This window comes from Hemitrygon akajei, chromosome 12 (genome assembly GCF_048418815.1).
Source record: "Hemitrygon akajei chromosome 12, sHemAka1.3, whole genome shotgun sequence".
Lineage (NCBI taxonomy): Eukaryota > Metazoa > Chordata > Chondrichthyes > Myliobatiformes > Dasyatidae > Hemitrygon > Hemitrygon akajei.
Genome location: NC_133135.1, coordinates 5,536,912 through 5,553,068, shown reverse-complemented (window position 1 = coordinate 5,553,068; position 16,157 = coordinate 5,536,912). Strand labels below are relative to the sequence as shown.

At 41.0% G+C, this 16,157-nt stretch overlaps 1 protein-coding gene across 1 annotated transcript in view; it reads right to left on the bottom strand.

Moving 5' to 3' along the window:
• The window catches only part of syde2 (synapse defective 1, Rho GTPase, homolog 2 (C. elegans)), a 143,254-nt gene that overhangs the window by 72,572 nt on the left and 54,525 nt on the right, over positions 1-16,157 (bottom strand). Inside the window, exon 4 of the mRNA XM_073062510.1 lies at positions 4,463-4,589. Within this exon, the coding sequence (XP_072918611.1) occupies positions 4,463-4,589 (127 nt within the window). The remainder of the gene's footprint in view (positions 1-4,462; positions 4,590-16,157) is intronic.

Genomic DNA, 16,157 nt, shown 5'->3' with positions numbered 1-16,157 from the left:
CTCTCTTCCCGCCATTACAGACATTTACACTACACGCTGCATCAGCAAAGCGAACAGCATTATGAAAGACCCCACGCACCCCTCATACAAACTCTTCCCTCCTGCCGTCTGGGAAAAGGCACCAAAGCATTCGGGCTCTCACGACCAGACTATGGAACAGTTTCTTCCCCCAAGCTATCAGACTCCTCAATACCCAGAGCCTGGGCTGACACCTTACTGCCCTCTTGTCTTGTTTATTATAATGCCTGCACTGTTTTGTGCACTGGGTCCTGGGTAGGTCCTGTAGCCTAGTGTAGTTTTTTTCTGTGTTGTTTTTTACATAGTTCAGTCTAGTTTTTGTACTGTGTCATGTAACACCATGGTCCTGAAAAACGTTGTCTCATTTTTACTATGTACTGTACCAGCAGTTATGGTCGAAATGACAATAAAAAGTGACTTGACTTGACTGTAAAGCATAGTGGACAATGGAAGCATGGTGACACTTGCAGGCTCCCCCCTGCACATCCTTGGACTTGACATAAAACAGCACATTTCACTTTGTTTCGATGTACAGTACCAAATAAATCTAATCTTAATAAGTTCCCCAACCTGAAGCACAAATTCAGTTTTTCTCTGCACATTGCTGAAATGCACTTTCAGCATTTAAACTTTAAGTTTACAACCTCTTCATATTTTCTTTTCTCAATCACTCATTTCAGTAGTTAACGTTTATTTGACAAAACTCCAAAATTGAACAAGAAACATTTATGATCACAATTTCCAGAACATTAACTAAAATGTTGGAATTTCATAATTATGAAGCATTCTTTGCTTCATTACTCTGTATTCAGATTCTAAAAGGGCAAAAGAACTTTGACTGGGTGCATGGTAAGGTAAATACCAGTACAATTCCAGTCCGCAGGGGTCAGTAATAGAACCCTTGTTATTCGTAATTCATATGTATGATAATAAAAACCAGGTAGTCCACAGCCTTATATCCTGGTGAGATGGGGACATGCCTGTGAAATCATCTCCGGCAGACTAGGCGAATGAGATCTATAGTGAGATCCAATGGCCAGGAAGGCAGTTCTGCAACAATGAAGAGAACAAAGGCCGTGACAAGGCACAGAAGTCAGTCATCCACTGAAACCAAGGAAGACCCCAGTCTGTGATTACTATTTGTACCACAGGACTTGGATTTGTGAGGACAAGAGAGGAACTGTCCCAGTGCAACGGCTTTTCCACTTTAAAAACTTTCCTATGCAGGTCTCCTCTCATTGTTGGATACAACTGACAACCATCCAATATAACTGATTTGGATGTGACTGCATGAGGCTTGTTCAGTACACTTGTGGATGACATGGAATTAGGTAGTGTTAATAGTGAAGGTTATCGTATATTACAGGGGGATCTTGATCAGTGAGGGAAACGGGCTGAGGAGTGGCAAATTAATTTCAATACAGGTAAGTGTGAGATGATCCATTTTGGAAAGCCAAACCAGCATTGGACTGACACTATGAACAGTAGAGCACTAGGAAGTGCAATATAACAGACACACCAAGTACAAGTGTATAGTTTGTTGAAAGTGGCATCATATGTAAACAGGATGGTGAAACAGGGAATTAGCCCACTGGTCACAACTCTGAGTATAGGACATACAAACAAGCTGGATGAACTCACGACTGCTGAGTTCATCCAGCTTGTTTGTATGTTGATTTGACCACAGCATCTGCAGTATACTTTGTGTTTACTGAGTATAGGAGTTGGGACATAATGCTGCAGGGGTCAAGTCATTAGTGAGACTACACTTGAACTATTGGGTTTAGCTTTGGTCACCCCATTATAGGAAAAATATGCTTAAAATGGAAGAGTGGAGAAAAGATTTGAATGTTGCCAGGACTAGAGGGCCAGAGTTATTGGCAGAGATTAGCCAGGCTAGGTCTCTATGTAGGAGAATGAGGGAGGGGGGCAATCTGGGTGGCATGGGATGGAAAAACATTTCTACCAAAGGAGGTGTAAGGCGCTCCTTCCTTCCTCTAACCTGCAGGGCACCCTTGGAAAAGGTGTAGCACCTCCTCAGCCCTCCAATCAAGGTCATGTGAAGCCATGAGAGTAGGTAGTGGATGGTCGTATGAGCAGCTGGTACACATCACAAGTCCTGGTTAAGCAACTACTAACTGCAGGCAGACAATCTCTTAAGAGTATTGATAATGGGTGGGCTCACTCATCTTGTAAAGGCAATGGCAAACCATTTCTGTAGAAGCATTTGCCAAGTACAATCATATTCAAAGATCAAGATCACCCACATACGACACAGCACATAATAATGAATCTTACAGAAGTATTTAAAATTATGAGAAGCGTAGATAAGACGGGGGTAACAGTCTTTACCCTGGGGTAGGGGGAGTCCAAAACTTTGGGGGGGGGGGCAGAATAGGTTTAGGGAGAGAGATAAAGATTTAAAAGGGATCTGGGAGGCAACTTTTTCCACACAAAGGTGATGAGTATATGGATTAAGATGGCAGAGGAAGTGGTTGAAGCAAGTACAATGACATCATTTAACAATTGCTTAGATAGGTATATGGAGGAGTGGGCTTCAACGGATACAGGCCAAACATAGGAAATTGGGACTAGCTGGGTGGAGATACACAGGATGGACAAAGGGATGACACAAAAGCATTAGCTATTGAATCTACAAGTGAACTCAGATCCTATGAACCAGTATTAGAGAAAGGAGCTGGTCATCAATGCATTGATGTTGTTAGCCAAGTTTCTTTATTATTATATATAGTAATTTAAAATTAATTTACAATAGATGCTTATTAACTCTCATAATATACACTCAGAAAAACATTAAACATGCCATTTTTGACAGATTTATCACTGGTGGTTGGACATGCTAATTGTGATGAGTGACAAGTTATGAAACAGGAATAGGGGAGAACATAAACTTAAGATTTTAGGAGTGCAAAGTCACCAGTATGGCAAGGCTCATATTGTCCTAAGCTGCCTTTACCACCACCCCGGCAGCATATTCCATGCATCTACCACTCTGTTTAAAAAACCTGCCTCCGACATTTCCTCCCCCTTAAACTTTCTTCCCAACACCTTAAAATTATGACTCTATTACCATCCTGGGAAAGTCTTTGGCTGACACTCTATGCCTCTTATCTTGTACATCTCTATTGACACCTCACAATCTCCTTCAGAACAGAGGAAAGCCCTAGATCATTCAACCTTTCCTCATCAGACATGCTTTGTAATCCAGTCACCATTCCGGTAAATCTCCTCTGCACCCCCTCTAAAGCTTCCACATTCTTCCTATAATAAGATGACCAGAACTGAACACATTATCCCTAGTGTACTCTAACTAGGATTATATAGAGCTACAATATATTACCTCATGGCTCTTGAACTCAATCTGCCAACTAATGAAGGCCTACCCTATCAACTTGCATGAAGACTTTGAGGGATCTATGGATTTGAACCCCAAGATCCCTCTGTTCCTCCACAGAGGCAAGTGAATCACTTCACTTTTCACTATGTACTTAGTCTATAGGATGAATTAAAAATAATGATCACTTAGACTATAACTTTTGACCAGTGGTGTTTATTGCATGGCTAGAAGTGTATTTGCATGTTTTTATCTTGCAAATTTTGAAGGAAATATTCAAATCAGAGAATATTAATAGATTTTTCTCTCCATAGGTTTACATCATAATGCAATTAAGAAAATATTCGTATAATATGCACTTAGTAGTCGCTTTATTAGGTAAAGAAGTGAAAGCCAGTGTGGTCTTCTGCTGGTGTAGCTCATCAACTTAAAGTTTCAATGTGTTGTGTGTTCAGAGATACTCCTCTCCACACCAATGTTGTAATGTGTGGTTATTTGAGTTATTGTCATCATTAAGACAGCGAGAACCAGTCTGGCCAATCTCCTCTGACCTCCCTAATTACAAGGCATTTTCATTCACAGAACTGCCGCTCAGTGGATATTTTATTTTTCCACACCATTCTAAACTCAAAAGACTGTTGTGTGTGAAAATACCAGAAAACGAGCAGTTTCTGAGATAGACAAACTACTCCATCTGGCACCATCATTCCTTAGTCAAAGTCACTAAAATCACTTTTCTAGCCCACTCTGAAGTTTGATTCTGAACAACTGAACCTCCTGACCATGTCTGCATATTTTTACATTACTGCCACATGATTGGCTGATTTGATATCTGCATTAACAAGGTGTACAGGTGTATCTCCTAAAGTGGCCACTTTAATGATAAGTGGTCAAGTACAAATGTATAATGATAAAGTACATCTTCAATGATAAATGAAACACTAACTTCACTGAAATTTAATAAATCTAGCTCTTAACAGAAAAGTAATGTGCAGCAGTTTGACAGTGTTGGAGGAACTTCTCATTTCTGTACAATATCCTGGATATTCCATGGACATGACAATGAGCACAAAACTGCATCACATTTACCTGTAATTACATTGATATCTGGATACAGGTTTTCAGATAAGCCAACAGATTTGCTGTCACGCTCAAAAGCTTCTCTTAATTCTTTCTTAACTGCAGCAGAGCCACAAAGCCGATATAGGCCCACAACCTAGAAAAGGAAAGCAGAAGATAACATGCAGTCATTACAGAATTTTCACGATACCAAATACTTCTGTCAGACACGTAAAACAATTGAAAAAATTTAAGAACAGAAATCTAAGAGCAGAATTAGGTCATTCAGCCCATTAAGATTCCCTGACTAATCAAGAATCTATCAACCACTGCTTTAAATATACTCAATGACTTGGCCTCTAAAGCTCTCTTTGGCAATGAACTCCACAGATCCACCCCACTTTGGCTAAACTAATTGCTCATCTCTGTACTAGAGAGACATACTTCAATTCTGAGGCTGTGTCTTCTGGTCCTAGGCTTCCCCACTATAGGAAATATCCTCTCCACATCCACTCTAACTAGGTCTTTTAATATTCGGTAGGCTTCAGTGAGATCTCATTTTCTAAATTCCAGCTGGTACAGGCCTAGAGCCATTAAACATTTCTATGTGTCAACCCTTTCAATCCCAGGATCATTCATGTAAACCTCTGGACTCTGTCCAATGCCAGCATTTCCTTCCTTAAATATTAGATATGGGGGGCCCAAAACTTGCTCAAAATACTCCAATTGTGGTTGGAGCAACACCTTATAAAGGTTCAGCATTGTATCCTTGGTTTATATTCTAGTCCTCTCAAAATGAGTGCTAATGTTGCATTTGCTGTCCTTATTACCAACTCAATCTGCAAGTTAACCTTGGGAATCCTGTACTAGGACTCCTAAGTTGCTTGACACCTCTGATTTCTGAATCCACTCCTGTTTAGAAAATAGTCAATGCTTTTATTCCTTCTAAATTGGTTATTTACTGAGGTACAGAGACAATAATAAAGCAAATTTAGCAATTTAGAATCAAACACGAGGAAATCTGCAGATGCTGGAAATTCAAGCAACACACACAAAATGCTGGTGGAACGCAGGAGGCCAGGCAGCATCTATAAGAAGAAGCACTGTCGACGTTTCGGCCCGAAACGTACCTCCTCCCATAGATGCTGTCTGGCCTGCTGAGTTCTGCCAGCATTTTGTGTTTTTATTTATCTCCAGCATCTCCAGATTCACTTGTGTGCCTGACAATATATAACTCATATGGCACATTATTATTACCACTAGTAAATTAACAAATAATTAGGTGTATTTGTGATACACAATAAAAAGAAAACAGTATAATGCTACTGGAACTTCATGCGTAATAAGACCCAAAAGGTAGCTGGAAGTTCAGTAGTCTTACGGCCTTACGGAAGAAGCTGTTTCCCATCTTAACAGTTTTTATCCTAATGCTACAGTTCGATGGTAGGGATAAAAGATTATTGAACAGATGGGAGGGATCATTGATAATGCTAAGTATCTGTGTACACAACACTACTAATAAATATATCTGAAGGATGGAAGAGAGACACCAATGATCCATTCAGCAGCCCTCATAATCCTTTGTAGGGACTTGTGATCAGATGACTTGCAATTCCCATACTAGGCTGTGATGTAGCTGGTCAGGCCACTCAACGGGACTCCAGTAAAATATAGTTAGAATAGGGGGTAGATTGTCTGTCATGTGCACTCTCAGAAACTTGATGCTCCTAACTGTCTCCACTGATGAGCTGTGTATGTGCAATGAGTGGTCAGCCTGCACCTTTCTAATGTCCACAATCATCTTTGATCTTGTCCACATTGAGACTCTAGTTGTTGTGCTCACACCATTCTACCTCCTCTCGCTGTGATTGTTGATGAGGCCAACCACTGTTCTGTCATCAGCGAACCTGATGATTCATCTGTCCGATGAGACAGTGAGAAGGGAGAATGTCCAAGAGAAAAATGATTCCTGTTTTTATCCTGTCAGGCACAAGATCTTTTTTGTTTCAATGAGATCATATATCACTCTTTGAAACTCTAGAAAGCACAGAACCAAACTACTTTATTGATCTCTGAACACCACAGTTCAATCTGGTGATCGTTCGGTGCTCTCTCTTGCATTTATATCCTTTCATAAACTTGTGGCAATTTACAGAATAGCTTGTATTAAGATTTCACTGTTTTAATTCCCAGAAAATAAAGGTACACAGATTTAAAATGCCAACTTTTCCATCATTTAAATGAAAGTACTTGTTACTGTCTTTTTCAGCAGTAATGACCGTCAACCCAACTGCTGTGAAAGAACAGTCCAACTCCCCTTTATCCCTGCTGCTGTGATCATCACTGTCCTGCATGCCTAGGTTTCACAAAAGAATTCAAAACAAGATTAAAGATTAGCATTGTTTGCCACATGTACACTGAAATGTACAGTGAAATGTGCTGTTTGTGTGAAATCAAACCAGCGAGGATTGTGCTGGGGGCAGCCTACAAGTGTCACCATGCTTCGAGTGCCAAGATATCATACCCACAAATCACTAACCCTAACTGATACATCTTTAGATTGCGAGAAGTAACTGGAGCACCCAGAAGGAATCCACACTATACAGAATACAAGGGGAAAATCAAACACCAATCTTGCCCAGCTGGCGCTGTGGTAATGTGATCTCTCAAGTAGAGTAAGATATTCTCTAAATGGGTTGTCTGTGGGTGGGTCATCTGGTAGCTGTACAGGCCAATCCAGGATCTACATATTCTGGTACAGTGTGGGCAAGAGTAAGTGGTGGCTGTGGCTAGTGGTTGGTTCTTTTGGTTGTTCAGTCTCTTCTTTTGCAACTGCTGCTTTTTCTTTGTGGCACATTGGAGGTTGTTCCAACATAGCATAGCTCCCTCTAACAGATTTCTTCCAGGTGTATCCATTGAGTGCAACGTCTTCCCAGTTTTTAAGCAATGTCTTCCCTGTAACAGAATTATGCTCACCGCTACACTACTGGGCCTACTATGAAGTTGAGTCATATTATGGGGAGAATGCACAAACTCCTTAGAGACAGCAGCACAAATCAAACCATCTTACAGGTGACAGTTTAACAGCATTATGCTGACTGCTACACCACTGCGCCACATGCAAGGTTGATTCGCAATCACATCAATCTCTGTACGTTCCATCCACTCTTTCCCTGGAAACAAACAGACCACTCCTTTAAAAGAGTCTTTCCTTTGTATCAAGCAATAGCACGGAAAAACGCCAAGTCCTCTGCTAAAAAGCAAATACAAGAGCACAGCAAAAATAAGGCAAGCACGGGAATTTAAAAGTTGTCCAAAAACTCTTCTACTCTACTTGGATTCTGTACAACCCAGCACTTCTCCAGAGTTCCTGACAATTGTCATTAAAGGGCAACATGACCCTGATTGAAGCCTGTCATTCACAGTATACAATGTTCAAAAATTATCTTCAAAAAGACAATTTTTTAACAGACACTATTAATAAGATTCAAAACTGTTTAATGGCATTCTTCAGTACACAAATGTAAAGGAGAGCAAAAGGATTTTATTTCATTTAATTTTTTATTTAGAGATACAGGGCAGAACAGGCCTTTCTGGCCCAATGAGTATACCGCCTAGCAACCCTCCTATTTAACACTAACCTAATCACCAGACAATTTACAATGACCAATTAACCTACTAACTGGTATTTCTTTGGACTGTGGGAGGAAACCAAAACATGCGTTCATGGGGATGATGTACAAACTCCTTGCAGGATTTGAACTCCAAACTCTGACACCGAATTGTAATAGTTTCATGGAAACTACTATGCTACCGTGACGCCCATTGTTTCACATTGCCTACTGTGATTGCTACTCCAAATCCAATGCAGTATACATTGAACAAAGAACACAATAAAAACACTAACAAAAAGATATAAACCAACCAAAGTGTTACCTTAATTGGCGAGCAGCAACACAGCATTTCTACAACTTAACATCCGTATCAAGAGGGGAAAATTCATGTCACGCTGTAAAAACATTCCCAGGATTGTTCACTCGGGATTTGGAGGAGTGTGTGTTGATAACGATGTCCCAAAAGCCTACACAAAATGCCATGTGTCCTCCTTCAAACATGTTTAGAAGGTTCAAGATCGTCATTCCCAGTACACAAATGTAAAGGAGAACTCACACCAACAATGAACACTTCTCACAACCTATGGACTCACTTTCAAGATCATGTTCTCAATATTTTTTTGCTTTTTTATTTATTATCTTGTTTTCCCTTTTTTTGTATTGGCACAGTTAGTTGTCTTTTGTAAATTAGCGGTTGCTTCTGAGTGTGTTTTCTCATTATTGTATTTATTGTGAATGCTGGCAAGAAAATGAATCTCACAGCAGTATGACACAAGCAATTTGACAATAAATTTACTTTGAAATTTATGTAGGACGAAGGGATTAGTTAGGCATTTAATGACTGGTTTAATTAGTCTGGCACAACAATGTGGGCTGAAGGGCCTATAGCTTGATGTGCTGTTTGTTCATAACCATTAGCGTAACATTTCACAATGCTTACGATCATCGATCAGGGTTCAATTCCTGCCACTGTCTGCAAGGAGTTTGTAAATTCTCTCCATGACCACGTGTTTCCTCCCACAGTACAAAGACTTACTGTTGATTAATATCAGTGAGCTGTAAGCATGCTATGTTCCCACTAGAAGCAGAGCAACACTTGCAGGCTGAAGACACATTCAAGTTTTAAAATCAGCTTCTTTCTGAATGGACAATGAACATAACTTCACTATCCCTCCTTTGCACTGTTTACTCATTATTTCTTATTGCAACTTATCGCAATGTTTTTATGTATTGCTCTGTGATGATGATGATGGCTGGTTCTTCACTTGCAAAAATCATAAGGAAAGAAGAGTCCTCAGGAGCTATGGTACAATTGTTGGTGACTGAAGAGGGCAGTGGGTGATCATTTCAATGGATGCTTCTTGGATGTGACAATTACCCCAAAAAGGCTCTCGTAGTGCTCTGTCCACTGCCTCATGATGGCTTCCTTGTCTGTCAGCAGGCTGGAGCCTTCCGAATCTGATGATTCAGACAATATATTATGCACAGCGGTTCGTAGAAGGCTCGAATGTTTACGGTGTCTGCATAGTGCTGCGTTCGTTATGCTAGGGCAGTCCACCAATTATTTTGCATCCATCTCAGTTTGGCTTAGAGAGTGCTACACGCAGCTCTGTATTCTGCTATGGCCATTGGGTCTAGACAGCAGCACTTAAGAGGAAGAGTGTTTCTTTTGGAGAAAGTTCGAGATTTCAATGTTGTTTTCATCAAACCAGTCCTCGTTTCTTCTTGAGTACCCAATTACCTCAACAGCCGTTTCTTGGATGGCAGTCTTCATGTGCTCCCATTTCTCTCCTGTGTCAGAGTCTGCGCTTGGGGTGCCTTTGCTGTCCAGTTTCTTCCTGAGCTTAATCTGGAATACATCTCAGAGGCCAAAGAGCTTATCAACCTGGAGTCTGTTCAACCATGGTCCCTTTTTCCTTACTGTTGGTCTGATAGCCAGTCTGACTTTCCCTTGACCAGTCTGTGATTCGTGTAACAGTCTGTATTCAGCATGACCCTGGTGTGTAGAACATCCAGTACATCCTTTTGGTGTATGAGCATATAGTCCAGGAGATCCTGTGTTTGGATCAGGGGTGTCTCCAGATTATCTTGAAACAGCTTATTTGTTACAATCAGGCCTAATTCTGTGCAGAGCTCCAGGAGCATCCTCCCGTTGTTGCTGCAGTTTCCGACATCATGACAAATCCAGACTCCTGGCCATACTTCAACATCTCTACACATCCTGACATTGAAGTGTACTGTACTGCTACCACAAAACAAATTTCACAACATAAACCTAGCTGCCATTCTATTAGGTACAAGAGTGGAACTGGTGTGGTGATCTGCTGCTGTAGCCCAGCCACTTCAAAGTTTAACATGTTGTACGTTCAGAGGTGCTCTTCTGCACACCACTGTTGTAACTCATGTTCATTTCTGTTACTGTTGCCTTTCTGTCAAACTGAACCATTCTCCTCTGACCTTCCTCATTAACAAGGTGCCTTTATCCACAGAACCACAGCTCACTGTATGTTTTTACTATTCACACAATTCTCTGTAGACTCTAGAGAGTAGTTTGAGATACTCAAACCACCCAATCTGGCATCAACAATCATTCCAGTCAGTCACTTAGATCACATTGCTTCCCCATTCTGATGTTTGGTCTGAACAATAACTGAACCTCTTGACCATGCCTGTATGCTTTTATGCATTGCGTTGCTACCACATGACTGGCTGATTAGATATTTGCATTAATGTGGTATACAGGTGTGCTAACAGAGTGGACACTGAATGTATGTCAATGGTAAACCTGATCTGAACCCATGGTGGAGGAATGAAGTACTTATTACACTTTCAGTAAAAAATGAAAAATCAAACTTAAAATAATTTCTTTATTAACTTATCCAATCAATTTCTGAACATTTAGCATAAATCAGACTGCATGATGCTGCAGCAGTTAACATAACTCTGCAGCAGTATGAGCTGTCAAGTTCAATTCTATTGCCATCAATAAGGAGTTAATATATTCTCCCCATGAACACGTGGGTTTCCTCTGGGTGTTGCTGTTTGCTCCCATAGTCCAAAGATGCAGTGGTTAGCAGGTTAATTGGACATTGTAAATTGTCTTGTGATTAGACTAGGGTTAAATAAGTGGGCTGCTAAGCAGTGAGTTTGTTGGGCCAGTAGGCCTGGTCCACATTGTCTCTAAATAAAATTTCACAACTTATTTATGTCAATGATTTTAAAAAAAATCAGATTCTGATTTGCACCCATGCTGGAGGAATGAGGGACCCATTCTACTTTTGTTTAAAGACCAAAAAAAATCAAATATTTAAAATAATTCTTTATAAACTTAACCAATCTCTAATTCTACACAATATTTGGCATTATTGGATCTAATTTTCCACAATATTCAGGCTACGTGCCTCCAACTCAGACCAATGTCATTCTAATTAGGCCAAGTTGATGTGGGAGGCAACAAGAAAGGGGTTTATTGATGTGGGACCAATTGAGTCAGTGATGCATGACATCTTGGCTGCAGGCCAAATTCAGCCCACAAGATATTCCTTTCGAAAACCGCCACAGCAAAGACTAGATAATGAGGAGATCCAATTGGCCAGCTCAGCATTCTCCAGAGACAATGCTGAACATTTAACATTCAACATTCCAAAACAGCTTCCTAAATAAAACCACCATTCTTCTTCTATTTTCTAACAAGCTTTCATCTGCTGGATCAGCAATCAGACGATTCCAGCTTGCACAACTTTGTATTTTTCAATTGGAGGCAATGTACTATCTGTAACTTGTGCCTCTGCAATTATGAATCTAAATATAGGAATATGGATAAATATATGGATCTGAGGCAGGCAGTAGCTGCACAACAAACTCCCACACTGATCAGTACATAGAACAGTAAGCACAGGCCCTTTGGCCCACAATGTAATGATGACCTTTTAACCTAGTCTAAGATCTAACCCTTCCCTCCTACATAACCCTCCATTTTTCTATCATCCATGTGTCTATCCAAGAGTTTGTTAAAATGTCACAAATATATTAGCTTCTACCATCACCCCAGCAGCAAGAACCATGCACCCACCATTAAAAGCCACTTCTACCTTGGGAAAAGCCTCTGACAGTCTTTGAACCATACCTGTATGTTTTATCTTGTAGGCCTCCATCACAAACCCTCTCATCTGCCTTTTCTCCAGACAGTAAAGTCTTAGCTCGCTCAGCCTATGTCATTAAGACATGCTCTGCAATCCAGACAGCATCCTGGTAAACCTATGCTGCTGCCAATACACAAACTCCATTTACTGTTAAGAAAATTAAGACCATCAGATATAGGAGCAGAAGTAGGCCATTTAGCCTGTCGAGTCTGCTCCACTATTCAATCATGGCTAATTCAATTCTTCCAGTCATCCCCACTCCCCTGCTTTCTCCCCATACCCCTTGATGCCCTGGTTAATCAAGAACCTATCTATCTCTGCCTTAAATGCACCCAATGACTTAGCCTCCACAGCCACTTGTAGCAACAAATTCCACAGATTTACCACCATCTGACTAAATTTATCCACAACTCTGTTCTAAATGGATGTCCTTCAATCTTGAAGTCGTGCCCTCTTGTCCTAGAATACCCTACCATGGGAAATAACTGCCATATCTAATATGTTCACACCTTTTAACATTCAGAATGTTTCTATGAGATCTTCCTCATTTTCCTGAGCTCCAGGGAATACATCCCAAGAGCTGCCAGACATTCCTTTCATTCCTGGAATCATTCTCGTGAATCTTCTCTGAACCCTCTCCAATGTCAGCAAATCCTCCCTAAAATAAGGAGTCCAAAACTGCACACAATACTCCAAGTGTGGTCTCATGAGTGCCTTATAGAGCCTCAACATCGTATATTCTATACCTCTAGAAATGAACGCCAACAATGCATTCACCTTCTGGGGTTAACCTTTAAGGTATCCTGCACAAGGACTCCCAAACCCCTTTGCATCTCTGTGTTTCGAATTCTTTCTCCATCTAAATAAAAGTCTGCCCATTTATTTCTTCCAAAGTGCATGACCACACACTTTCCAACATTATATTTCATTTGCTGCTTTTTTGCCCATTCCCCTAAACTATCAAAGTCTCTCTGCAGGCTGTGTTTCCTCAACACTGCCTGCTCCTCCACCTATTTGTGTATCATCGGCAAATTTAGCCACAAATCCATTAATCCCATAGTCCAAATCACTGACATACACCATAAAAAGCAGCAGTCCCAACACCGACCCCTGTGGAACTCCACTGGTAACTGGCAGCCAGCCAGAATAGGATCCCTTTATTCCCACTCTCTGCTTTCAGCCGATCAACCAATGCTCCATCCATGCTAGTAACTCCCCAGTAATTCCATGGGCTCTTATCTTGCTAAGCAGCCTCATGTGCGACACCTTGTCAACAGCTTTCTGAAAATCCAAGTACACCATATCCACTGCACTTCCTTTGTCTACCCTGCTTATAATTTCCTCAAAAAATTGCCATAGGTTAGTCAGGCAGGATTTTTCCCATCAGGAAACCATGTTGGTTTTGGCCTATCTTGTCATGTGCCTCCAAGTACTCTGTGATCTCATCCCTAACTATTGATTCCAACAACTTTACAGCCACTGATGTCAGACTAACAGGTCTATAGTTCCCTTTCTGCTAACTCCTACCCTTCTTAAATTTGCAATTTTCCAGTCATTCGGTACAATGCCAGAATCTATCAATTCTTGTAAGATCATTGTTAATGCCTCCACAATCTCTCCTTCAGAACCTGAGAGTGCATTCCAGCAAGTCCAGGAAATTTATCCACCCCCAGACCATTAAGCTTCCAGAGCACCTTCTCAGTCGTAATTTTCACTGCACATACCGCACTTCCCTGATACTCTTGAATGTCCAGTATACTGCAGACGTCTTCTAATGTGAAGACTGATGCAAAATATGCATTCAGTTCCTCTGCCATCTATGTCTCTTATTACAATATCTCCAACGTCATTCTATTGGTCCTATATCTACCCTCAGCTCTTTGACCCTTTATATACTTAAAAAGCTTTTAGTACTTCTTTGATATTGGTCGCCAGCTTCCTTTAATAATCCACCTTTTCCTTCCTAATGACCTTCTTAGTTTCCTTCTGCAAGTTTTTAAAAGCTTTCCAATTCTCTATCTTGCCACTAGCTTCGGCTTCATTGCATGCCCTCTCTTTTGCTTTTACTTTGGCTCTGACTTCACTTGTCAGCCATAGTAAGTGTCCTTCCATTTGAAAATTTCTTCTTATTTGGAATATATCTGTCTTGCACTTCCCTCATGTTTCACAGAAACTCCAGCCATTTCTGCTCTGCTGTCCTTCCTGCTAACTGGACTGCCAACACAGATGCCTTGTGCAGGAAGGCACAGAGTCGACTGTACTTCCTAAGAAGGTTGGCGTCATTCAATGTCTGTAGTGAGATGCTGAAGATGTTCTATAGGTCAGTTGTGGAGAGCGCCCTCTTCTTTGTGGTGGCATGTTGGGGAGGAAGCATTAAGAAGAGGGACGCCTCACGTCTTAATAAGCTGGTAAGGAAGGCGGGCTCTGTCGTGGGCAAAGTACTGGAGAGTTTAACATCGGTAGCTGAGCGAAGGGCGCTGAGTAGGCTACGGTCAATTATGGATAACTCTGAACATCCTCTACATAGCACCATCCAGAGACAGAGAAGCAGTTTCAGCGACAGGTTACTATCGATGCAATGCTCCTCAGACAGGATGAAGAGGTCAATACTCCCCAATGCCATTAGGCTTTACAATTCTACCGCCAGGACTTAAGAACTTTTTAAAAGCTATTATTAATGCTTTTTGAGATAGTGATTTAGATGCATATCATATTTTTTTACTGAGTTAAGTATTGTATGTAATTAGTTTTGCTACAACAAGTGTATGGGACATTGGAAAAAAAGTTGAATTTCCCCATGGGGATGAATAAAGTATCTATCTATCTATCTATCTAGTGTCCCTTTCCAGTCAACCTTGGCCAGTTCCCCTCTCATGCCATTGTAATTTCCTTTATTCCACTGAAATACTGACACACTGGAATTCAGCTTCTTCTCAAATTTCAAAGTGAACTTAATCATATTGTAATCACTGTTCCCTTAGGGGTCCTCAACCTTCAGCTCTCTTATCACCTCTAGATCATTGCACAACACCCAATCCAACACAGCCGATCCCCTAGTGGGCTCAATAACAAGCTGTTCTAAAAAGCCACCCCTGAGACATTTTACAAATTCTCGCTCGAAGTCCAGTACAGGCCTGGTTTTCCCAATCCACTTTCATTTTAAAATCCTCAACGATTATCATGACATTGCCCTTCTGATACACTTTTTCTATCTCCTGCTTTAATTTGTAATCCACATCATGGCTGCTGTTTGGAAGCCTGTATACAACTGCTATTAGGGTCCTTTTACCCTTGCCATTTCTTAACTGAACCCAAAGAGACTCTACACCTTCCGATCATATGTCATCCCTTTCTAATAATTTAATACTATTTCTGATACACAGGGCCACACCATCCCCTCTGCCTACTAACCTATCTTTCTGAAACAGTGTATATCCTTGGACGTTCAGCTCCCAATGGCAGCCATCCTTTGGCCAAGTTTCAGAGATGGCCACAATATCATACTTGCCAATCTGTAGCTGAATTTCAAGACTGTCCATTTTATTTGCATTCAAGTATAACACTTTCAGTCCAGTATTTGTTGCTTTCTGTTTTAACTGCACCACACCTCAATTGCCCTGTAAATCATCCCACTGGCTGTGAGTATTCCTCATCTCCTGCCTGTCCTTTCTATCATCTCTGTTGCATGCTATCTTTGATTTATTTCTGTTTTCCCCCTTCCTCAGCCTCATCACTCCAGTTCCCATCCCCAGCCAAATTAGTTTAAGCACTCCCTAACAGCTCTATTAAACCTGCCTGCGAGGATATTGGACCCCTTTGGGTTCAGGTGTAACTTGTCCTTTTTGTACAAATCATACCTCCTGCAGAAGATGCCCCAATGATCCAGGAACCTAAAGTCCTGGCCCCTACACCAATCTCTCAGCCATGCAATAACATGCTTGATCATGCTATTTTTGTACTCGTTAGCAC